Here is a 24,810-nt window from a genome sequence, read left to right as displayed (position 1 = left end):
GAAGGCAACTACGAGTTGCTACTTCTTGCTCTGCCACCTTCTCTCTCTGTAAAATCAATAGAAAAAAATTTATTTTATTTTTTTTTGCATTTTTTTGAAGCTGGAAACAGGGAGGCAGACAGACTCCCGCAGGCGTCCGACCTGGATCCACCCGGCACACCCACCAGGGGGCGGTGCTCTGCCCATCCAGGGCATCATTCTGTTGCAACCAGAGCCATTCCAGCGCCTGAGGCCATGGAGCCATCCCCAGCGCCCAGGCCATCTTTGCTCCAATGGAGCCTCAGCTGCGGGAGGGGAAGAGAGAGACAAGAGAGGAAGGAGAGGGGGAGGGGTGGAGAAGCAGATGGGCGCCTCTCCTGTGTGCCCTGGCCAGGAATCGAACCCGGGACTTCTGCACGCCAGGCCGACACTCCAGCACTGAGCCAACTGGCCAGGGCCGAAAAAAAATTTTTTTAAACAGTGAATATTAGCTCACAAAAAATTTAAGTGAATGCCAAAGGAATAACGTTTTCCACATAAAATGTTAGAAACTTTATTATTACTTATTAAGCACCAGCTTAATAGTGCAGAAAATTTCAAACCACCCTTTAACAATTCATTCTTCCTTCCCCCCCAAATTCTTGATAATAAATTTTTCAAGTAAAGAAATGGTCTCTTCTTTCTTCTTTATAAAACTTTATCAAATAAAGGCAAAGAACTGTGTACATCTTGCAGTAAAATGCTGCCCACGGCTGGGGAAACAGTGTCTGCTCAAGTTCCCCCTACTGTCCAGGTCCGGAAAGACTCTTGTTCATGAACTGTCTCTTCACAAAGCAAGTCCACCACTAACAACAGGGGACAAAACAGAATGAATAACGGCAATCAAATCACAATACAAATTCAAGGTAAGGCCAGAATATGACTTTATTTAATAACAAAATTTAATATTAGCCTGGCAGCCCTTATGTTAATACTCCTTGAAAGCACCTATAAAATTTTCTTTTTTTTAAAGTGACTTACAGGTTATTCAGAATTAGGTATAATATAATCAAGATATCTCATTCTTGGGGGTTTATAATGCCCTGACAAGAACAACCAACCAAAATGTTTTATTATTTGCGATTATTATTCATTGGGATTCAGTGAACTCCTACTGTGTACAAGGCACACACTCCATGTTTAGCAACACGGTACTGTGGAAACTGAAAGCAGTCTCGCAATGAAATGTGTTTCATTTAATGGAGGCTATAGGATAAAAGGTGATTTATCAATTTAAAAAGCAAAGAAGAGGGTCTTACCTTGCTAGGTTTATCATTCTGCGGGTCAAAAACTTTCTCACAAAGTCTCAGTCCAGTCTCTTGCCTTAACTGCTGTAAATAGGCCCTCATCACTTCTAAAAAAGGAGCAGACAGAACAATACAAAATACTGCATTGCAGAATGCACTGCAAATGTGCTTGGTACTGATCTGAACACTGACCCTTGCAATATATTTCTATACATTCAAACAGGATAGGAAACATAAATGACAGTCCAAAATGTTTTATAACTACATTCATTTTAGTCCAAAAGATTCTCTACATGTCATACTTGTTACCAATCAAGGCAAGGAGAGGGATAAAAAATCAAATGGAAAAAACCTTGTGCCATACAGAGAATAGAGACCCTGTTCTTACCGTCTTCCTGTTTGTTTGCAGGTTTGGCATAAATTGCATTAAGTGGAAAACCAGGCTCTCCAGGAATGGGAAAATTGGTGATTCCCAGTGTATACATTTCTTTCTCACCTTGGCTTTTAGAATTGCACTAAAAAAAAAAAAAAAGTATATACATATACACACACACATATTTTATGGAGAAATGGGTAATAATATCCACTTTGCAATTTTTTTTAAATTCTGTTTATTGATTTTAGCCAGAGAGAAAGGGAGAGAAAGAGAAAGAGACAGGAACATCAATCTGTTCCTGTATGTACCCTGACCAGGGATCAAACTGGCAACCTCTGTGCTTCAGCCAGATGCTCTAATCAACTGAGCTATCCAACCAGGGCCACTTGCAATATTTTAGTTTAAGTAATTATGGCTGAGGTTAATGTCTTTGGTGACTTTTTGCAATCTGGTAAAGCCTGTGGGCTCCTTCTCAGAATAATGCTTTAAGTGAAGAAAATAAAATACACAGAATTACAAAAGAAACCAATTACGTATAGTAAAATACAATAATTATAATATTAAAAAACCCAATATATGATACACGTGCTTCTTTATTCATGCACTAAATACCAGATCTTGCTGTGGCTCTAACAACTAAATTCTGAAGTAGTAAGGAGTGTAAACAAAATTGCAAAAAATCTTCCATTCTAAATGCAATATGAAATGCTGTGATTTCCATTGGAGAAAAAGGTCACAGATATTGCTAATATAACTGTAGGTTGTTGTCCACGTTAATAATAGAAGTGCTAAATTTCAGGTACAGGCCAGTGAAAAGAAAGAGGGAATCTTTCCCACTCAAGTTCACAGACTCCTAATTCTATCATTGGACTCTCAGTTAAAGATCTCTGGGCCAAAGGCTTATGAGGAATTTTTTGCTCAAGATTTGTCTTGAAATAGTACAGGCAAAGCCTCATCCTCTGATTAGTCAACGACACTGTAAGTTTAGAGCTCTACATTGAGGTTTTTTTCTTAAGTCCATGCCCTAAGTCAGAGGAAATACTTTCTACTTCCCTTAAAATCTCACCAAGTCCGCCTGACCAGGAGTGGCGCAGTGGATGGAGCGTTGGACTGGGATGCAGAGGACCTAGGTTCGAGACCCTGAGGTCGCCAGCTTGAGCGTGGGCTCATCTGGTTTGAGCAGAGCTCACCAGCTTGGACCCAGGGTCGCTGACTCAGGCAGGGGGTTGCTCAGTCTGCTGAAGGCCCATGGTCAGGGCACATATGAGAAAGCAATCAATGAACAACTAAAGTGCCCCAACGAAAAACTGATGATTGATGCTTCTCATCTCTCCATTCCTGTCTGTCTGTCCCTATCTATCCCTCTCTCTGACTCTCGCTGTCTCTGAAAAAAATAAATAAAATTAAAAAAAAAAAATCTCGCCTGACCTGTGGTGGCGCAGTGGATAAAGCGTCGACCTGGAAATGCTGAGGTCGCCAGTTCGAAACCCTGGGCTTGCCTGGTCAAGGCACATATGGGAGTTGATGCTTCCAGCTCCTCCCCCCTGTCTCTCTCCTCTCTCTCTGTCTCTCTCTCTCTCCCCCTCTCTCTCCTCTCTAAAATGAATAAATAAAATAAAAAAATAAATAAAAAATAAATAAAAAAAATAAACGGTTTAAAAAAAAAAAAAATCTCACCAAGTCCAAATACATATTAGTAATTTGTTTTCCTGACAGATGATCATCCAAGTTTAATTACCTTTTGGAGTTTCTTTAGACACTCAGAAATGTAGAGAGTTATGTATATTAAAGTTCTATCAGCTTCATTCTACAGGAAAGAAAAACAAAACTTAAAAAACAGTCCTGAACAAAACATAACAATTATGTGCAATAAATGAATTCAATCTTTGTCTCTTATTATCAACTGAAAACTGCAAAAGCATAGTTAACATATCATCAAAAGTCCCCTGGCCTCAAGCCCCCTTGCTGTCCATTCCAAACTCCTGCTGTCAATGCTCCTCCTGCCCCGGGGTCCATGCCCACGCGCCTCACTCTGTGTCAGAAGCACAGTTCACAAAGCTGCTGGGGAAACCCAAGGTGCACCAGCTGGCTGGCTAAGTTTTTAAAACCCTTCCACTTCAGGATCTCTTCTGAGAACAGAAACATTCATGACTCTAAAAAGAGGAAGCAATTCTTTCACATGTGACTTGTTCTTGAAGAGCTCCGTAAGTCCAACTCAAAATCTAACAAAAAAGGAAAATATTTGAGTAGGTGATCAATTAATGTTGAATAAAGAAAAAAGAAACAGATAATAAATACTTCAGGCTTTGCCCACTGCAGAGTTTTTATCACAACTACTAAACTTGGCCATTGTGGTGTGAAAGCAGCCACAGATAACACTAAGGAACAAATTTTTTTTCATTTTCTGTTGCATGAGGTTTTAGAACTGTTTCTATATATTTCTGCATCGCTGATTCCAAATCTGAAATCCGTTTTTGGTGCATGCTCTAGTTTTTATGCAATTTTAATTTCTTTTTGTTACAGTTAATGGCATGCATTGGTTTTTAAATTGGAGTTAAAGGGCAGCAACTCTTGGATTGAACATAACCACAAAGCAATTAATGTTTTACAAACATCACTTTTACATAATTGTAGTTGTCTTTAACTGTAAAAAATTATTATCTGATAAAAACACCCTCTTATTTTAAGATTGAATCATGGCTTCAAGTAGGCGTAAATGTAAGAATAGTCCTGACACCTTCTGTTATATATGTTGCTGTTACACACTTCAATGTCAAAGGCACAATATTTCATCATTTGTGACACATGCATATATTGCCTATTTTCAAGTTCCCCTTGGCGATCAAAACAAGAATTGGGCTCCTCATATTGTGTGTCATAATTGTGAGGAAATGCTTCGTAACTGGACAAAAGAAAAATGCAAAGGAATGCCTTTTGGTATTCCCATGGTTTGGCGTGAACCTAAGGACCACAGCAGTGACTGTTATTTCTGTCTGATCCATACAAAGGGCATCGGCAAGAAAAATCGGCATATGATCGCATATCCTAATATTCCTTCAGTAATATGACCTATCCCAGACACTCCCGGTTCCAGTTTTCAATGGTTTTATTTCTTCTAAGGACGAAGAAAGTGAACATGATGATCAAGTGTATTTTTACAAGATGCATGAGGAAATAGTTGTAGAATCTGAAGGGTCTTCTTCTGATGCCAAGCAGTCATTAACCCCTCAGCAGTTTAGCCAACCCGAATTGAGTGACTTAGTAAGAATGACATAAAAATTGTCCTCAACTTTCTGAAGCAAAACTGGATCATTTGTGTGGATCTTAAAATGGTAAATTTCCTGCTAGGACAACAGAGAGGTTTCACGAAGTATCCTTGCTTTCTGTGTTTGTGGGACAGCCGAGCTCGAGAAAAACACTGGACACAGAAGGAGTGGCTGAAATATGAAGCTCTGGAAGTAGGGATGCAAAATATTGTGAATGAGCCTGTAGTTAATTGAGACAGGATCATTTTTCCCCCACTTCACATCAAACTTGGCTTAATGAAGCAGTTTGTTCAGGCTTTGAATAGAGAAAGTGAATGCTTTCAACATATTATTTCTGCTTTTCCTGCCTTGTCTTTTGAGAAGATAAAAGCAGTTGTATTTCATGGACCTCAAATTTGAACCCTCATACGTGATGAAGAATTTGCCAGAAAGATGAATGAGGAGGATAAAGCAGCATGGCAGTCTTTTGTGGCAGTTACAAAGAACTTCCTTGGCAACAAAAAAGCAACCAGAAGTTCAAAGGATGCTGTTGGCTTTCCACGACATTGGATGTAACATAAGCGTTAAGATTCACTTCCTGAACAGTCACCTTGATAAATTTCCCGAAAATCTTGGAGCTGTTAGTGATTAGCAGACTACTGCTGGAGCATCAAATGAGATTGTCCTCAACAAGTACACAAACGCAAGAGCTACAAACGCAAGTTTTTGCCTGAATAGAATTCAAGTAAGTTTTGCGCAAATTTTGTGGTTAAAATAAGTGTTTTAATATGTTCTATTTTGAAATAGTAGACAAATTCTGATGCAATCATATCTTTTAGTGTATTAGTGTATTTAATGCATTGTATAAATTATATTTTCAAAAAGATGATGCCCAAGAAGACATTCTACTTCATTATGTTAAACTAAATGTTGAAAATTTTACAATAAGATGAAAACCTAAAACCTTTAATTGCCAAAAAAACTGTAGCTTACAGAGAAAAACTAATGTAAGATTTGAGATCAGCACACTCAAATTAGGTAAAACAAGTGTTTTTGTGGATGCAACAAAAATTTTGTTCCCCAGTGTAATATATAAACAAAAGTGCAGGGCTGGGTTCCAATAAAACTTTATTTACAAAAAATGGTGGTGGGCCAGATCTGGTCCTCTGGATGTCATCTGCTAACCCCGGATGCCCCACGTGCAGACTTTGGAAGAAAAATGAGAATCAAATATTGATACAGAGTCTAAAACTAAATACTGTTCTGGATTTATAAAAGCATACAATCTCATTTTATTTATTCCTCAGAGAAACATTGACTGCCAGCTAGTCTTCCCATCAGAAAATTAAATATTAAAAGCTCTGTACTTTACCTTAATTTCATAGTTTTTGAAGAAGACATTGGCCTTGAAGTAATAGATGGCTTCATCTACAATATCTGTATCTTTTGCTAAACAAGATACAAGAGAACATTAGCTTAATGCGAAATATATCTAAAAAAGCTATAAAGAAAAAATACCCAAGCTCAATGGTCAAGAGTTTTGAAATTGAATAAAATAAAATGAGGCTACTGAAATACAAAGTCTAAAAACAATTTCTAGAAAAATACATACAAGACTTATTCTTTTTCTTTTTTTAATTTTTTATTTTAGTGAAAGGAGAGGAGGCAGAGACAGACTCCCACATATGCCCCAGCAGGGATTCACCGGCAAGCCCACTAGGGGCTGATGCTCTGCCCACCTGGGGCCCTTGCTCAATTGCAACTGGAGCCATTTTTTAGTGCTTGAGGTGGAGGTTATAGAGCCATTCTCAGCACTTGATGCCAACTCACTCCAATTGAACCATAGCCGCAGGAGGAGAAAAGGAGAGGAGAGAGGGGGAGGAAGGTATGGAGAAGCAGATGGGCATTTCTCCTGTGTGCCCTAACCAGTAATCGAACCCAAGACATGCACACACCAGGCTGATGCTCTACCACTGAGCCAACTGGCCATGGTCTGCATGATTTATTCTTATAGCTTTGTTTTTATAAAATTTATACATGCTCATTAGAAGAATTAATTGATACTAAACAAATTCTAATTGTTACTCTAATTTCACATCCCAGAAATAACTACTATTAAATAGTGAACACCATTACAGACAGCTCTCAAATGCATTTACAAAAACAGACTGAGACACAGACAAATAAAATGATTTTAAAAAATATTCAATATAATTTCATTTGAATTTACATACTATGGTATAAGAGAAAAAAAATTGTCATTTAGGAACCCAATGGAGTTCTCATACATATTTTTTTGTTTATAAAAACTATGACTTCAAATATATTTGTACAGCCTGACCAGGCAGTGGCGCAGTGGATAGAGCGTCGGACTGGGATGCGGAGGACCCAGGTTCGAGACCCCAAGGTTGCCAGCTTGAATGCAGGCTCATCTGGTTTGAGCAAAGCTCATCAGCTTGGACCCAAGGTTGCTGGCTCGAGCAAGGGGTTACTTGGTCTGCTGAAGGCCCGCGGTCAAGGCACATATGAGAAAGCAATCAATGAACTAAGGTGTTGCCTGACCGGGCGGTGGCGCAGTGGATAGAGCATTGGGCTGGGATGTGAAAGACCCAGGCTCGAGAACCCGAGGTCGCCAGCTTGAGCGCAGGCTCATCTGGTTTGAGCAAAAGCTCACCAGCTTGGACCCAAGGTCGCTGGCTCAAGCAAGGGGTTACTCGGCCTGCCGAAGGCCTACGGTCAAGGCACATATGAGAAAGCAATCAATGAACAACTAAGGTGTTGTAACGAAAAACTGATGATTGATGCTTCTCATCTCTCTCCATTCCTGTCTGTCTGTCCTATCTATCCCTCTCTGACTCTTTCTGTCTCTGTAAAAAAAAAACACCAAAAAAAAAAAAAATGTATTTGTACAAGCTGTTCTGGGGGCTAGACTGAAGAAAACCAGAAATACTGTTGTGACAAAGACAGATCTCATTACACAATTTCTTTGGCAATTTTTTGTTTTCCTTTCTTTATTTTAGAAAGGTCACATCCCACGGTCTTGGTATCCAGCAGCTGGTTTCAGCTACACAGGGACAGTTATTTATACTTCTTGTCCATGACTGCTATGCCTTTCATACAGCAGAAAAGCAGAGTAATCCTGATGTTCTACTACTCTGTAATTCAGTTGTCTTTATCCCCATTCATTCCTCTGCTAAAGATTTTCAACAGAATTTGAACTCAAGATTTGTGTTCCTTATAATCTGCTTGCTTTCTTCTCTTTTTTTGTTTTGACATGTTTTCTTATCTACAAAAAGGAAACCTCCTCAAAAGATTCAACAGTGTTTACCAAAACCAGCTCATTCTTTTAAATGTCACCATAGGTGTGTATGTGGTGAGGCTACAGGATTCAGAACCTAGAAGGATGTTTGGCACATAAAAGATGTTCAAAAAATATTTGAATTATGTTCAAATATTGAATTATTATTCAATAATTGGAATAATGCTAAAAGTTATTAAGAGCCCAGCATAGGCTTACACTCCTCCATAATTCCAATTTGGTTCTAACTCAATCCCCTGAGGAAGAGTAACAGGCCATTCCTTGTTTGTAAAAACCTTCAAAGAATTGTAAAGGTGGTAATTAGATTTACTCCTTCCTTGGTCAAACGCATCTTCTGATACACCATATGGTATTTTGCAATGATCTGAAAAGGGTTCATCTCAAGGAATCTGAGTCAACATTGACTCATTTTTTCTTTGCACTATAATTTCTTTATATAATTTTTCTTCCCTTTGATCTGTTTTTTCCCCCATCTGTTCCTTTTTCTTCATTTCAGACTCAAGTAAAGACTGTAGTGACTCACCAGATTTATTAAGTTTATTGAGCTTTCCACTGGTGTTGAAACAAAATCAAATTAAAATAGGTCAAGTCAAATAGTTTGGCAGAGGGATGGAGATGGCCTCAGTACAAAACTGGTTAATTAAAACTGTGGCCTTGGAAACCATGAATGGAACTCAGTGCAGGCCCTTTCTGAGTGCAGGAAAATCATATCTATTATAATACAAAGTACACTATTGGCAGAGTATCTAAAATGTGTCAGAAGAGTCTTAGATAGTGTATGAAAAGAATGGGTCTTTCTGAACAATAAAAAATGGTTTCAGCCTGACCAGGTGGTGGCGCAGTGGATAGAGTGTCGGACTGGGATGCGGAAGGACCCAGGTTCGAGACCCCGAGGTGGCCAGCTTGAGCGCGGGCTCATATGGCTTGAGCAAAGAGCTCACCAGCTTGGACCCAAGGTCGCTGGCTCCAGCAGGGGGTTACTCGGTCTGCTGAAGGCCCGCGGTCAAGGCACATGTGAGAAAGCAATCAATGAACAACTAAGAAGTCGCAACGCGCAACGAGAAACTGATGATTGATGCTTCTCATCTCCGTTCCTGTCTGTCTGTCCCTGTCTATCTCTGCCTCTGTAAAAATAAATAAATAAATAAAAAATTAAAAAAAAAAAAAAAAAAAAAATGGTTTCATCCCTCACCCCCAAAAAAGTGAGTACCAAGAAAGAAAGCAAAGATAAAAAATTCAGATTTAGTAACGTTATATAGGATGGTTAAGATTTAAGAGTGAGGCCCTAACCGGGTAGTTCAGTGGGTTAGAGCATCATTCTGATACACCACGGTTGCAGGTTCGATCCCTGGTCAGGTCACATACAAGAATCAACCAATGAATGCATAAATAAGTAGAATAACAAATTGATGTTTCTTTTCTTTCTCTCCTCCCCCTAAAAAAATTAAAAAAAAAAAAAGATTTAAGATTGAGGTATTGCTAAAAATGAAGCCTAAAGAATGGATAAAGGAAGGAGATTTAGATGGGGAAGAGGTTAAAATGTTTTTCTTTTTCCTAGCTGGATAAGAGAAAGGGATGAGGATATGGCATTCTATAGAAGTAGCAGCATTAGATTAGTTTGTAAGAACTGACAGTGATGATAAAAACAGTGTCAAGATTTAAGAAAGGTTTCTCTTTTTCCTCAACAAAATATCCTGAAGAAACTAATAGCAATGATACAGTTTCCTATCCAATGCAACATACATCCTTGATCTTGAAAAGTCTAAAAAGCATTATCAACCCAAGCAAATAGAAGATACAACAGCCAGAAACAGAAAACCGAGATAAGAATTTCTCTGACTTGATAATGTCAGGGTGATGCCAGCTATTTCATACTATAATCTGAAAGTAATGGAAAAGGGTTTTGACTTACTCTCTCTAGGGGCGGGTCCTTTGAACTGACTTCTGATGGGCAACAGTGCCATGTTTCCAATGAGTTTGGTGTCAGGGTCCATGAGAGAAGAGTGGTAAGCCTGTTATGGCAAGCCAGGTAAGGATACAGAAGCAGAAAGAGAACAAATGTCAGTGAGGAAGACAAGTACATTTCTCCAAAGGAAAAAAAGAGTAACCCACCCAAGATAAACTAGGGCATGTGGCAGAAGGGATGGTGGCAGCAATATGCAGAGCTAGCTCTTAATGGACCATGAAAACCAACTGTTAAATTTCTACAAATTTTGAAAAAATTGGAATCAAGCCGGTTGTTGAACACAGCCATTACTAAAAATTAAATTATATAAATTTGCAATCAATTATATTAAAAACAAAGGTAATAAAGATTCAAAATTCATTACTTTCTATTTTTTTAAATTATTTTACTATGGTCTATAATCGTAAGGTCATTTATGTTTTTTGTTACCTTTTTTTTTAATCTTTTTTTTTTCCTAATAATTTTTTTTTAAGTTTTTTTAAATTTATTCATTTTAGATAGGAGAGAGAATGAGAGAGAGAGAGAGAGAGAGAGAGAGAGAGAAGGGGGGAGGAGCAGGAAGCATCAACTCCCATATGTGCCTTGACCAGACAAGTGCAGGGTTTCGAACTGGCTACCTCAGCATTCCAGGTCGATGCTTTATCCACTTCGCCACCACAGGTCAGGCGTTTTTTTTTTTGTTACCTTTATGGTGGAAATACTATATAATGGGGTGCTACTGTGCATCTTCCAATTCAATGTTCAGTGACATAAAACTGGTTAACTGGTAGGAGTATTTACACTACAGAAATAGGCAAGCACTATATAAACCAGGGGTACCCACCCCTCAGCTGTTTTTTTAGTTCTGCTACTTCCTGGCTTTATGTCTTTGACCAAGACATTACTTATCTTAGCCTGTTTTCAAATTTGTAAAATGAGAGGACATATACTGCCTTCAGTAGTTAGGTGTGAGTTAAAGAATTGGGGGGGGGGATCATATTTATGAAAGCAATGTGTATATGATTCATAGTTCTGCCTTTTACAAAATGTCTGGCTTTTTCTAAGACAATATGGGCCCCATTCATATATTCATTCATTCACCAAATGATCACTAAGCACCTTTTAAGTACAAGACATGATGATCTACATGTATGCAAGACTAGTATAATTCCATTCTTGAAGAACTTTTGGGCAAATGGAGAAAAAAGATTTTAAATAAACAATCACAGGGAAGCCCAGGGTGCTTTATGTCCAGCTAGAATGAGCACAAGGCTATAGAGTAGGCTTAAAACTGGTTTTACCAAAGATTTTGCACTTGTGTGCAACCTTGAGGGTTTACTTAACTCCTCGCAGCCTCAATTTCCTCTTGTAAAAATAACATTCCTACTTTATAGGGTCACTGTGAGAATTAAATGGGATAATTTATGTAAAGTGTGTAGCTCAGGGCCTGCTTAGCACACATCAGGAGTCAAATGGCAGCTATGGGATTCATAATATATGTATTGATAACCATGGCTTGTGCCTTTGCTTCATCTAAAGCATTCTCCACCCTCCCCTTTACCAGCTACTGTCTTGTTCCCCAGCTATTTCCTTCATAGCATTTGTCACTATCAGAAAGGCTCCCCTTTATTTACATTTACATGTTTATTGCCTGCCTCATTAGAATGTAAACTCCTTAAGAGTGGGGATTTGCTGGCCTTACTCACTGCTTAGCATACAGTAGGTGCTCAGCAATGCTTGTTGTTTTAATAATCACAGGTTGTTGAGACTCCTTTTCCCTATTCTGCAAAATGGAGACCAATCATAATGGCGATAAATCTACCCCAAAGACTGTCATAAATGAAAAGAAACCAGACCACCACCTATTTTACTCATACTCTGATGCACAGTAATACAGAAACATTTGGAAACCAGGCGAGGCCCTTGAGTCTGCCCTGGGCACTCTAAAATTAGCGACTCAGGGGTGGCAGCCACTGCAAGAGTGACAGGGGAGGAAGTGGGGTTTAATAAAAGAGAAGCAGCCTGACCAGGTGGTGGCGCAGTGGATAGAGCGTCGGACTGGGATGCGGAGGACCCAAGTTTGAGACCCCAAGGTCGCCAGCTTGAACGCGGGCTCATCTGGTTTGAGCAAAAGCCCACCAGCTTGAACCCAAGGTCGCTGGCTCCAGCAAGGGGTTACTTGGTCTGCTGAAGGCCCCCGGTCAAGGCACATACGAGAAAGCAATCAATGAACTAATAAGGTGTTGCAACGTGCAATGAAAAACTAATGATTGAGCCTGACCAGGCGGTGGCGCAGTGGATAGAGCGTCAGACTGGGATGCCGAAGACCCAGGTTCGAGACCCCGAGGTCACCAGCTTGAGGGTGGGCTCATCTGGTTTGAGCAAAAATTCACCAGCTTGGACCCAAGGTCGCTGGCTCCAGCAAGGGGTTGCTTGGTCTGCTGAAGGCCCGCGGTCAAGGCACATATGAGAAAGCAATCAATGAACAACTAAGGTGTCGCAATGCGCAACGAAAAAACTAATGATTGATGCTTCTCATCTCTCCATTCCTGTCTGTCTGTCCCTGTCTATCCCTCACTCTCTCTATGTCTCTGTAAAAAAATAAAAATAAAATAAATAAATAAAAAAACTAATGATTGATGCTTCTCATCTCTCTCCGTTCCTGATTGTCCCTGTCTATCCCTCCCTCTGACTCACTGTCTCTGTAATAAATAAATAAATAAATAAAAAATTTTAAAAATCTGTATTTAAAATAAAAAAAGAGAGAGAGAGAAGCGGAAGAGACCCACTTCCTGGGACAGAGAAGGAAGTGGAACTTAAGAAAAATGGAGAAGCTTGCCTGACCAGGCGGTGGAGCAGTGGACAGAGCGTCGGACTGGGATGTGGAGGACCCAGGTTCCAGACCCCAAGGTCGCCAGTTTGAGCGCGGGTTCATCTGTTTTGAGCAGAGCTCACCAGCTTGGGCCCAAGGTCACTGGCTCCAGCAAGGGGTTACTCGGTCTGCTGTAGCCCCCCAGTCAAGGCACATATGAGAAAGCAATCAATGAACAACTAAGGTGTCGCAACGAAAAACTAATGATTGATGCTTCTCATCTCTCTCCCTTCCTGTCTGGCTGTCCCTATCTGTCCCTCTCTCTGACTCTGACTCTGCCAAAAAAAAAAAAAAGAAAAAGAAAAATGGAGAAGCCAGACCCTAGACTTGAAAAAAAGGTCAACCCTTTGGCTGAACGGCTCCACTGAGGCTTTGGTCACCCTGCGGGAATCGGAGGAGGGGGGGTGCAGAAAGCACAAAGACGGGCTCGGCACTGGAGAGAAGCGGCCGGAAGGGCTCAGGCAATTTCTTCTGCACGCCTACTCGGCCGCCGCCCCGCCCCCCATGGCCGACATCCCCAGGCCGCTCTAATTCTGCAAGAACCGGCCCATTCCCCTAACCCTTTCTCTGGACCCCGCCTCCTCTGGCCCGCTTCTCGCAGCGTACGCACTTTTCGCCGCTTTTCCCAATTCTCGCCGTCACCCTACACCCCTTACCGGCATCTTGGTCCCCGGAGCCCGAGCTTCAACCAGATGACGAGGACCAGCTATGACTTTGGCGCTTCCGGTCTGGAGGCTCGGGCGGGGTAGGCGGAAGTAAACCGGAAGAGGAGGGCGAGAGGACGCGAGCTTCCGGTTATTTGGCTGCTGGGGCTGCTGCTGTGCGGATCCGAAGGGGCGCCAGGTGGCGCGCCAGCACTAGGTAAGAGCTAATTGTTGCACATGCGTGAGGCGTGGAGCAGAAATGGATCTTGAGATTACAAATCCCCGTGAAGCATTCCCTGGGTCACATAATTTTTTTTCTATTTCCATTTCTTTGCTCCACTTAGTTATTTCATTTAGTTGTGCACTTCACTGGTTGCTTCTGGCATGCGCCCTGACCTGGGATCTTTCTAGTGAGCAACCCGGCCTGGGTCACACTATTTTAATTTCAACCCCACTCCACCCCCAAGCCTCATTCCTTCCCTTATGACTTTTTAAATTATTTTCCATGTGGTTTATTTCCCCATCCATATGAACGTCAAACGGCAGGGAATTTAGTCCGTTTTACTCATTGCTGTGTCCTCACCCCCCTCTAAAGCAGTGCTGGTACATAATGACCGTTGGTATTTGCTAACTGAAGGAAAGAAACCAATCCACTGGTCTTAAAGTTGGGGAAAGGAGAGCAAAGTGAGAAGAGATTTGTGCATTACTCTGTATTGCAATTTTTTAAGAAAATGGACTCTGGATTTGAATTCCAGCTCCAACACTTATGGCTGCGTAATTTCGGGCGAATTAGCCTCCCTGTGTCAGTTTCCTCACCTGAAAATGGAGATAACAGTATTTCAGTTTTCTGAGGATGAATTGCATGTTAAATGCTTAGAACTTACATATGAAAGGCTCAGAAATTTTATTTTTTATTTTTTATTTTTTTTACAAGACAGAGAGTCAGAGAGAAGGATAGACAGGGACAGACAGACAGGAACGGAGAGATGAGAAGCATCAATCATTAGTTTTTCATTGCGCATTGCAACACCTCAGTTGTTCATTGATTGCTTTCTCATATGTGCCTTGATCGCGGGCCTTCAGCAGACCAAGTAACCCTTTGCTGGAGCCAGCGACTTTGGGTTCAAGCTGGTGGGCTTTTGTTCAAACCAGATGAGCCCGCGTTTAAGCTGGCGACCTGGGTCCTCTGCATCCCAGTCCGACGTTCTATCCACTGCGCCACCGCCTGGTCAGGCGGCTCAGGAATTTTTAAACTACAATATTATTAGAAAAGCACCTCAATGTTAAAAGCTAAGCTCATTGCTGCTTTGGGCCATTTCTTCTGCCAGTCCCTCAGAAATGGGAATACTTTGTCCCATGTTCCCACAACTGATTTCTAATTTATCGTAGGTCTCTAGCCAAATAGCACCTTTAAAAAGGGGCCTTCTTTGACTATAAACCCAAAGTAGCCTGTTTCTTCTTCCCATTCCTTACCAGAGGTTTTCCTTGTTTAAGGTTAGTCTCAAGGGCCCAGCATGTCAGCTCCATGAGAACAAGATTTTGTCTGTCCTGGGTGCTCCAATTTTATCCCCAGTGCCTGGCACCCACCAGTAAATTGTCAGGCTCTCCTACTTGGGAAAATTTACCTATTCAAAACTTAGTCCTGGCTGAGTATTTAAATTCTGAAAGGAGAACAAGAGTGTAATGAAAGGTTAGTGCTGTTTCTTTTATTTGTATATACATATATATCTTAAAACAGTCACTTTTCATTTTTTAATTATAGAAATGATACATTTTCAATGTAGGAAAATTGGAAGACAGATAAACCGTGGTTTTATCCATATCCTTATGGATTTTTACCTTTGAATACATACTTATATATTTTGTTACAATAATTCCTGCCTCTCCAAAAACCCTGCAGAAATAACAAAACTAGACAGAAATAGTAAAGGTAGACTGGTCCTAACTGTACCACAGGTGCTAATTTATAGTATATACAGATCTATGTGCATTCATTTCAACTTCAACTTTTAAAATCTAAACTGATGCTGTAAAAATATCACACTGAAAGATTCTATTTTGAACAGCAACAGTTTCGAAATAACCGAAAGCTTGATTCAGATATGCTGCTGATAAAAAGCCAAGTATTTTTACATTAAAACAAGCAACTTTCACCAGTGGTGGTGCAGTAAATAGAGCATCAACCCGAAACACTAAGGTCACCAGGTTCAAAGCCCAAGGTCGCCAGCTTGAGTGTGGGGTCAACAGCTTGGCTGGAGCCCAGGGTTGCAATCCAATCTCTGGTCAGAATACATACAAGAAGCAATCAATGCACAACTGAGTGGAGCAATGAGTTGATGCTTCTCTTTCTTTCTCCCCCTCCATCTCTTTCCCTCCCCCCCACTCTCTCTCTTACACATGTGCGCGCACACACACATATACAAAAGCAACTTTCTAGTATTGCATCCTTTGAGAAAAATGTTTAGCTGGTTCAGCCACAAGCTCTTCACATATATACAGTTACTTTTTAATAAACTCTTTATTAATTCTGATGGTCTTGAAAATATTCATCAAACATAGAGGTGGACTCATCTTCATGTTCCTGACAGAGGAAACACAAAATAGAAAACATATTGATTTCTCCTCAATATGATTGAACTAGTGTGTGTTTACATATTTTTCAGGTAATGCTCTACAAGGAGCCACACCCAGCAACAGCTCCGGATATTGCTCATGAGTAATAGCTAATAGTACCAGAAGAATGACTGATAGAATACTTTCAGATACAGTATGTGATAAAGTGCTTATATCTCATTAGAGGCATTTCTTACCTGACTTTACACTCACACCGATTCTCAACTAATTTGCTGTGATAGTGCCCTTTTGATAACTATTGCCAGTCTTTCCACTGACATGTGAGGACAGGCCAAGTTCAATTGGATTTCACCTCCTCTTTGCATCTACCCCAAGCTCTGAGTACAAAGAAACATACCTCAATAACACTGCCTCAATAAAAAGCAGACTAAAACTGACATTGCTCTTTGAGCTCAGGTGTCAATTTCAGAGATCACCCAGAAAAGCCCAGGCTACTGCCACCACTAAGTCAAATATTAATTTGAGTTCCTGGAATTATGCAGGAGACCAAGGAGTGCTGGAAAACATTTTTACTGAAAGTCAATAAACACCCTAAACCAGAAATTACCTTTGGTTCTTTAAATTCCAAGTCTTCTCCATACTGAATGGCAAAATCAATATGCTGTAAGACAATGTTCATGCTTTCTTCATCTGACTGATCGTAAGGCAAAAATCGAACCATGCTGTAGTCATCAATCTGTAAGTTGGGGATTTCAGAAAAGGTCATTCCGAAATTGTGCAAAATACTTAATTTTCAGCTTATATTTGAATTTTATAACCATTTATACTGATTAAACCATTTGTGTGTGGGGGGGGTAAGGATAGACAGAACAGAACATCAATAATAATTTTTCTGATCTACCTTACTAGAACACTCAACTTACTACTTAACAAATCCTGTTTCATAGGCATTTGTCTCAATTCAAAAACCACTGGAAATTTCAACAGGGCACAGACAGTTCTGAACTACCAAAATGGCTTGGAATAATGGACACTCCAGTTAATCTACTATCACCAATAAATGCTTCTAAATTTAACTGCTGACTAGCCAGCCCACAACCTCTCACCACCACCTCCCCTTTGCAAGGAAATAGTGTTGCACTGTGCTTTCCACAATGGTGGCCACTGACCGGATGTCGGTGAACACCTGACAACATTAAAACAAACAAACAAAACACAAACACAAGCTTACCAGCCCACATATAGCTTTAGTCAATTTCTTGAATTTTTTGCTTCTTAAGTCACTTGTAGAATCATCTAATAAAGAATACATGTCAGGATCTAGAAACCTTTAAAAATAAGCAAGACACTAATGAGTAAAAGGAAGAATAAATCAAGAAATTAGATTTATAGACGGACAGAACCTTAGAACCTCACATGTAAATAAAGCTTAGAAGGTTCATTCTGTGATTGAGACCTGATGATAATGTAAGATGTGAACTCACTTTTCAATTTCCTTTTTAGCTTTCTTACTCAGCAGGTCCATTTTCGTCATGATGTTAACTTGTGGGATTTCTAGAGAGATCATAGCACTCAGGGCTGCCAAGATGCCAGAAATAAACTGAAGGAGGAAACAGGAAAGGAGAGATGAATCAACGGGTGCCAATCAAGTTCCCTGGTCTCTGCATGAAAGAGGCGTCTGCTCCTCCCTGGAGCAAAACTGGCCTTAGTCAAAAAAACACTAATCCTAAAGAAAAAACAGTCCACTAATCAGATAGTTGACCCTTGATTTCCAAAGGTTAGAAGAAAAATAACATGTAGATTTAATCTATGGTGATCACAAATCTCAATTTAAAATAGTATCATTAACCATCTTTCCCACTGAGATTCCTTAAGAGCTATCAATGGGAAATAAAGTTTTAAATAGTTAATACACTAGACAAATGGTCCTTAGAAAATGAAAAATATACATATTTAATATGCATCGGCCTCATTTTTCTTGGTAAGGATTTCTCTAAAATCTATATAATATCATAATTTATCATCTGAATTAAAAATACATTATATTGCTGTATTGGCCAAGAGTTTGCTTAAAGGCTTTTAATCACTGTAAAAAAAATAGAGGACTGGATGAAGTAGATGGGGCACATATACACCATAGTATACTATTCAGCCAGGAGAAATGATGACATCGGATCACTTACAGCGGAATGGTGGAGTCTTGGTAGCATTGTGCGGAGTGAAATAAGCAAATCAGAAAAAAACAGGAACTGCAGGATTCCATACATTGGTGGGACATAAAAGTGAGACTAAGAGGCATGGACAGGAGTGTGGTGGTTATGGGGAGTGGGGGGAGGGAAGGAGGGAGAGGGGGAGGAGGAGGGGTACAGAGAGAACTGGATGGAGGGTGGCGGAGGACGATCTCTCTTTGGGTGATGGGTATGCAACAGAACTAAATGACAAGATAACCTGGAAATGTTTTCTTTGAATGTATGTACCCTGATTTATTGATGTCACCCCATTAAAATAAAAATTTATTTATAAAAAACAAATACATTATAATAATTTAACAATAAGGGATACTAAATAACTCTACAGTTTGTGAAATGTCCAGAATTGCACAATGATTAACAAAGACTGTCATCTGTTTGTACCCATGACTGAAATAGCGACAATAGATTTATCCTCAAACCTTGAATGACTCCACCATAAACTGGGAATCAACCAGAAACACTCCACAGACTCGGAACTCCCACTGTTCCAGCTGCTGGACTAGTTGTTTCATCACAGGCAGGTGCGTATACAACTCAATCTGACCTACATGAAGAATATTACAAGACTATTACAATCAGGAAATGTGTTAAATCATCAAAATACAGGCCCTGACTAGTTGGCTCAGTGGTACAGCATTGGCCTGGTGTGTGTAAGTCCCGGGTTCAATTCCCAGCCAGGGCACACAGGAGAAGCACCCATCTGCTTCTCCACCCTTCCCCCTCTCCTTCCTCTCCGTCTCTCTTCCCCTCCAGCAGCCAAGGCTCCATTGGAGCAAAGTTGACCTAGGCTCTGAGTATGGATGGCTCAATGGCCTCTGCCTCAGATGCTGGAATGGCTCCGATTGCAGCAGAGCAACACCCCAGATGGGCAGAGCATCGCCCCCTGGTGGGCATGCCAGGTAGATCCTGGTCAGGTGCATGCAGGAGTCTGTCTGTCTGCCTCCATCCTCCACCCCCCTACCCCCGCTTCTCATTTCAGAAAAATAACAAAAAAATCTTTTCTAAATTATATATAAAAAAAAAATCAATATACAGGAAAAAATTTCCCCCTATAATAGTAAAAAAAAATCAAAAAAAAAAAAATCAACCCCTGATAATAATATACTCAATTTTAAGGAGTCTTAGAAACTCTTGAAGCAATCACAAAATCATTAAGTTCATCCCACTTTAGTTTTTGCCCATCAAAAGCGAGTGCTATAAAGGTGTATGTAGTTTGAGAATATTCATCAAGTATACTTATGATGTCTAAATTTTTCTGTGTGTGTGTGTGCTTAATTAAAAGCAAGGGGGAAAAGTTAGAGCCACAAATGATCAAAGCTAGGTTAAGCTCAAGTCTGAAATTCACAATTTGGCTTAAGAAGTCAAGTGCAACTACCTGTCCCCTACCAGCCTCACTTCATGACATTTCCTTTTCTGCACCGTGTGCTTCAGCCATACTGGCCTTTTTGGTGCCTCAAACCCAGCTCGTTCCTTCCTGCCCCGAGGCCTGCAGCACACTGTGACTTCTGCCTAGACCACGGTCTCCCTCACATTCTCCTGAAGACCCAGCTTACAAGCCACTGTGTGATGGCCTGTGCTACTCCGGTGGGGCACCTGTCACAAATGAATATTAAATAATCATTTGTGTGATTTCTTTTGTTTATGCTGTCTAGCACTGCCACTGGACTGAGCCCCACAGGGGCAGAGAACATGACTGCCTGGCTCTTTACAGTATTCCCAGTGTACAAAGTTAAGCATTGAGTAAACTCAATTAATGAATTAGAGCCAACGAATAAGAGTTTTGTACCTCAATGCAGTCTGTATAGTTTAGAACTACAAACGTTCACTCCACTTTCTCCCACCGAGGACAGAATCAGTGTGAATTCAAGGAAAATGACTCAAATTTGTGACCAACCTGGACAGTCAAAAAGGATATAGTCGTCCTCTACATGGCCAAGGCAGCTCTCTAGCCAGTCAAAATTATTGGCAAAGTACTCCATGCAAAACACCAATCCTCCATTGGGACCGAACCTCAGAGAATCGTCCTCCATCACATCATCCACCTCAATCAGTTCCCGGATGTCTGAAAAGGATAGGCAGGGCCCAGAATAGAATAGAGTCTGTTTGCAATTTGTTATCCTCACTAGTGATAATTAACAATTATATAAAAACTCATGCATATGAGATTATTTCAGTTTAGTAAACCAGATTCACCACAGCAACACTAAACATGAAAGGGACAGAAGGGACTGACCAGGCAGTGGTGCAGTGGATAGAGCATCAGACTGGGACGCAGAGAACCCAGGTTCGAAACCCCAAGGTTGCCAGCTTGAGTGTGGGCTTATCCAGCTTGAGCACAGGGTTGCTGGCTTGAGTGTGAGATCATAGACATGACCCTATAGTCACTGGCTCGGAGCCCAACATTTCTAGCTTGAGCCCAAGGGCGCTGGCTTGAGTAAGGGGTCACTGGCTCTGCTGTAGCCTCCCCTACCCCCCCAGTCAAGGCACATATGAGAAAGCAATCAATGAATAACTGAGGTGCTGCAACAAAGAATTGATGCTTCTCATCTCTCTCCGTTCCTATCTGTCTGTCCCTATCTGTCCCTCTCTCTCTGTCATCCAAAAAAAAAAAAAAAGGGAACAGAAGAGAAGGTTAGAGAGGAAGGCATCTACTCACTTTTATTTTGTACATAAGAGGCTAAGAAAGGATACTGTCACACATACCAATGAAAGTGAATGTCATCAAATGACATTCAGCCTCATGCTGTTCACCACAAACCAGGGGACCAAACTGTATTACAAATATTGATCGACTTAACGACCTATGCAACTTACGGCCATTCGACTTTATGACCACAATCGCTAGCCACTACTGCTCCGCGTCTGGCAGCACAAGTGCTGCCCAGCTGGGCGTACGACAGTGTGAACCAGCTTCTGGCAGCACTACCATCTCCGCGTGCACCATTTCAACTGTTATCCCAGACTCGGTACAGCAATTTGTGTTTTGTGTCTTGGATATTTTTCATCAAACCCCTCCCAAGATGTCTACCAAGAGGAAATTGTCTTTGCAAATATTAAACCAGTTGTACTGGTAATGCAGTGTTTTACTTAAACCTGATAAATGTAAAAATAAGAAACAAAATGGTGTGGAGATGATACAAATGGCATAAAATGAACAAAGAAAATTATGATATATAATAATTAAAGAAAATTATGATAAAATATGACTTAAAGATTTATATAACATCATTTCACAGTACTGTACATATAGCCTACTCAACTTATGACCAAATTGTGTTACAACCAGTCTGTCGGAACCAATCGTGGTCATTAAGTTGAGCACTAGCTGTACTTAATTTTTCAGCTTCTGTGCTGAGCAGCCAGCATTCCCTGCCTCCTTACTTTTCCTGCAGGAGGGGGAAGGCTCTGCTTGAGACTCACCAGCCATTACAGAGTAGTTGAAGTGTTCTGCTGCAGGATCAAGGTTCACAACTTGGACAGACCGATTGAGGGCTTCACAGTGCTGGACCATAGTGGCGCAGTAGGTGCTCTGTAATATCAGAAGGCACAAGGCGTCGGAATAACAGTAATATTGCACACCCTGAAGAACTCTCTACACCCTTCAGCAGTGTTTACTAAGGACAAAACTAGTCCTTCACTGACCAAGAAGCTAACTGAAAACGGAAAAGGTACTGGGCTGACCAGGATGCAGATCCAGACCTGGCTGTGCCTTATGGGTAACTGTAGGGAAGCTGCTTCTCTGCTCTGCCCCCAATTTCTCATCTCTTACTAGGCTGACCTCCATCACCAATAAGGCTTCTTACTGCTCTACTGTGCAACAAACAGAATTTAGTGCAGAACCTAACACATGGAGTTTCCACAAGAACATGCACTGTGGAACGAAGCTGTAGGCAGGGTGGTCAGAGATGATGTCTCTGAGGAGAGGGTACTTGAGCAGAGGGATGGGAATGTGCTTGCCAAGCCAGGGGAGGAGCATTCCAAGATGAGAGAACACTGAGGTCAATAAACAGCATGGAAGTAGGCTGTGAGTTTGCAACTTCTGGTTTAGAGAATTCTTTATCCTTCATGTAGTTGTGACCACATTATGTTAAAATCTCTAGGCTACCTGTCTTCTCTCCCACCCTCTATTTAAAGGCAGGGATGTGTTGTATTCAGTTTTACAAGCCTAGGGACTAGGATGGTACCTGGTTATGTAATAAAAGCTTGGTCATTATTTCTGACTTAATGTTTGAATATAAACTTAATGTTTGTTCAATAGCACACCCCTCAGGGACCAGAATAGTGCCTGGCACAAAGGTCAGGCTCAATGAGATTTTCTTATAGTAGGCATCAAAATTTATAGAAAAATACTTTCTATTACAGTCTGAAAAGCAATCTGGAATATACAAATAACTTCTACTGTACTTTCTCATCAGTGACTGTACACCTACATGCTGGGAGGCAAGGACCATGTCACAGTCACAGGTATATCTCCTGCATCCAGATTAGGACAACACTCGGAAGGAACAATGTGCTAATTTAAAGAATGAAGCCCCACAATACCTCCACAGAGTTGAGTGGAGCCCCAGACTCCTATTATTTGGTTAAATCTTCATCATTTCTACCACATTTGAATGCCCCTAATATTATTCCCTCAATATTAATATTACAAGAAAAAATTGTATCGCAACTGTAAACAGGAAACCAGTTATGTTTATCCTAACATGAAGGTAACTATAAAATTTAAAACTTTATAACTTTTCCCCTTCTAGTTAAATATAATTGCCTGTCAAAAGCTCTGAGTTTAAGATCTGCAAAGACTTGGAGATGTAAATGTGCTGAAGATACACTAGCATCAAACTGACAATTTCACCTCAATGCAAACTGAAAAAGAATTAAAAAGGGAGTGCCTGACCAGGTGGTGGCGCAGTGGATAGAGTGTCGGACTGGGATGCGGAAGGACCCAGGTTCGAGACCCCAAGGTCGCCAGCTTGAGCACGGGCTCATCTGGCTTGAGCAAAAAAGCTCACCAGCTTGGACCCAAGGTCTCTGGCTCCAGCAAGGGGTTACTCGGTCTGCTGAAGGCCCGTGGTCAAGGCATATATGAGAAAGCAATCAATGAACAACTAAGAAGTAAACTAATGATTGATTCTTCTCATCTCTCTCTCCGTTCCTGTCTGTCTGTCCCTGTCTATCTCTGCCTATGTAAAAAAAAAAAAAAAAAAAAAAGAATTAAAAAGGGAGCAACTTTCCCAATATGTGATTCAATGTACACTAATGTCAGGCCCGTACCTCCTAATATGGCCTCAAATACCAGAAATATATGCTTCAAGCTCTGAGAAACAGTGATTAACGAGACCCCTGGGAGCTAGCCAGGGCCGGGTTCCGTAATTACAAGAAACTGCATTCCAGCCGCCACTTACTAGCTGTGATCCTTGGGCAAAGAACCTGTGTTTGCCTCCTTTTCCTTATTTGTAAAATGGGAGTTAATAGGGCTTATTTTAGAGGGTGGTGGAAATAAAAAAGGCGTTCAGCGCGGTATCTGGGGTACATGCATTCGACAAATGTAAGCGACTAGCATCACTCTCCTTTCAAAACAACAACAAACAGGACACTGAAGCCCGGACTGCAGAAGCGAGCTGCCCAAGGTCTCTGGATCCCCAATACAAACACTCGCCGGTCCCCTCCTCAGCGTCCGAAGCTCCGAGCTGCTTCTGACTTTTCCCTCCTTTCTCTGCCAATTCTCACCTTCCCGCTGCCTGCTGGGCCCATGACCAGCTGCGCATACCGAGGCATGCCGGCTTCCCGGCTTCCTAGGGCCGCCCTCCGATCTGCCTCTACCCAGTCTGACTGCCTCACTCCCTTCAGCCTTTGCGCGACGCCCAGGGTTCCCAGAACACGAGGTGAGAACCAATCACAATCCAAATTTCGTTCACATGTTCTCTTCTGCCACACCTCTAACTACGGAGCATCCCGCAGGTCAAATCCCGTGTGAAACGCGTCTTGAGAAAAACCTCGCGAATTGTTTGCGCATGCGCAGAAGTGGTTGGTGGAAGTCCGCGGTTGCGAGACGGACGAAACCTGGTTGCCTTGGTGATAATGTTAACGGATCAATGGATCAACGGTTTATCGCTCAGCGTTCCTGCGCGGGATGCTTGGTCCTTGGTTTGCATACTGATGTTTGACCTCTCCGGTGACACTCAAGATTTCCAAATTTGCCGAGAGTCTGGAAACCTGAGGTGGAAGTCACCTTCTGTTTTAGAGAGCGTGTGTATATTACCTTTCCGTGACGCATCCATTCCACCAAAAAATGCAAACGTGCAAACGCGCTGTCAGCTA

At 41.2% G+C, this 24,810-nt stretch overlaps 2 protein-coding genes across 3 annotated transcripts; both read right to left on the bottom strand.

The window, feature by feature from the left end:
* Positions 1-507: 507 nt before the first annotated feature.
* ARPC3 (actin related protein 2/3 complex subunit 3) lies at positions 508-13,870 on the bottom strand. The gene is made up of 7 exons (XM_066260605.1): positions 13,679-13,870; positions 10,118-10,217; positions 6,259-6,335; positions 3,380-3,448; positions 1,654-1,780; positions 1,278-1,372; positions 508-824 (listed from the first exon to the last, which is right to left on the bottom strand). The coding sequence occupies exons 1-7, from the start codon at positions 13,682-13,684 to the stop codon at positions 762-764; spliced, it is 537 nt and encodes a 178-aa protein (XP_066116702.1). The 5' UTR covers positions 13,685-13,870; the 3' UTR covers positions 508-761.
* A 476-nt stretch (positions 13,871-14,346) lies between these two features.
* On the bottom strand, positions 14,347-24,354 carry GPN3 (GPN-loop GTPase 3). 2 transcript variants are annotated; one of them, XM_066260604.1, is made up of 8 exons: positions 24,220-24,354; positions 21,913-22,021; positions 20,387-20,554; positions 18,912-19,036; positions 17,725-17,840; positions 17,472-17,568; positions 16,848-16,976; positions 14,347-14,482 (listed from the first exon to the last, which is right to left on the bottom strand). In XM_066260604.1, the coding sequence occupies exons 1-8, from the start codon at positions 24,265-24,267 to the stop codon at positions 14,456-14,458; spliced, it is 819 nt and encodes a 272-aa protein (XP_066116701.1). In that variant the 5' UTR covers positions 24,268-24,354; the 3' UTR covers positions 14,347-14,455. The 2 variants fall into 2 exon arrangements, with proteins under 2 accessions (XP_066116701.1, XP_066116700.1); XM_066260603.1 differs by lacking the exon at positions 14,347-14,482 and adding an exon at positions 15,348-16,247 and having other exon boundaries at positions 24,220-24,353.
* Positions 24,355-24,810: the final 456 nt, after the last annotated feature.

Source organism: Saccopteryx bilineata, chromosome 2 (assembly GCF_036850765.1).
Source record: "Saccopteryx bilineata isolate mSacBil1 chromosome 2, mSacBil1_pri_phased_curated, whole genome shotgun sequence".
NCBI lineage: Eukaryota > Metazoa > Chordata > Mammalia > Chiroptera > Emballonuridae > Saccopteryx > Saccopteryx bilineata.
This window is presented reverse-complemented; position numbering and strand designations above follow the sequence as displayed.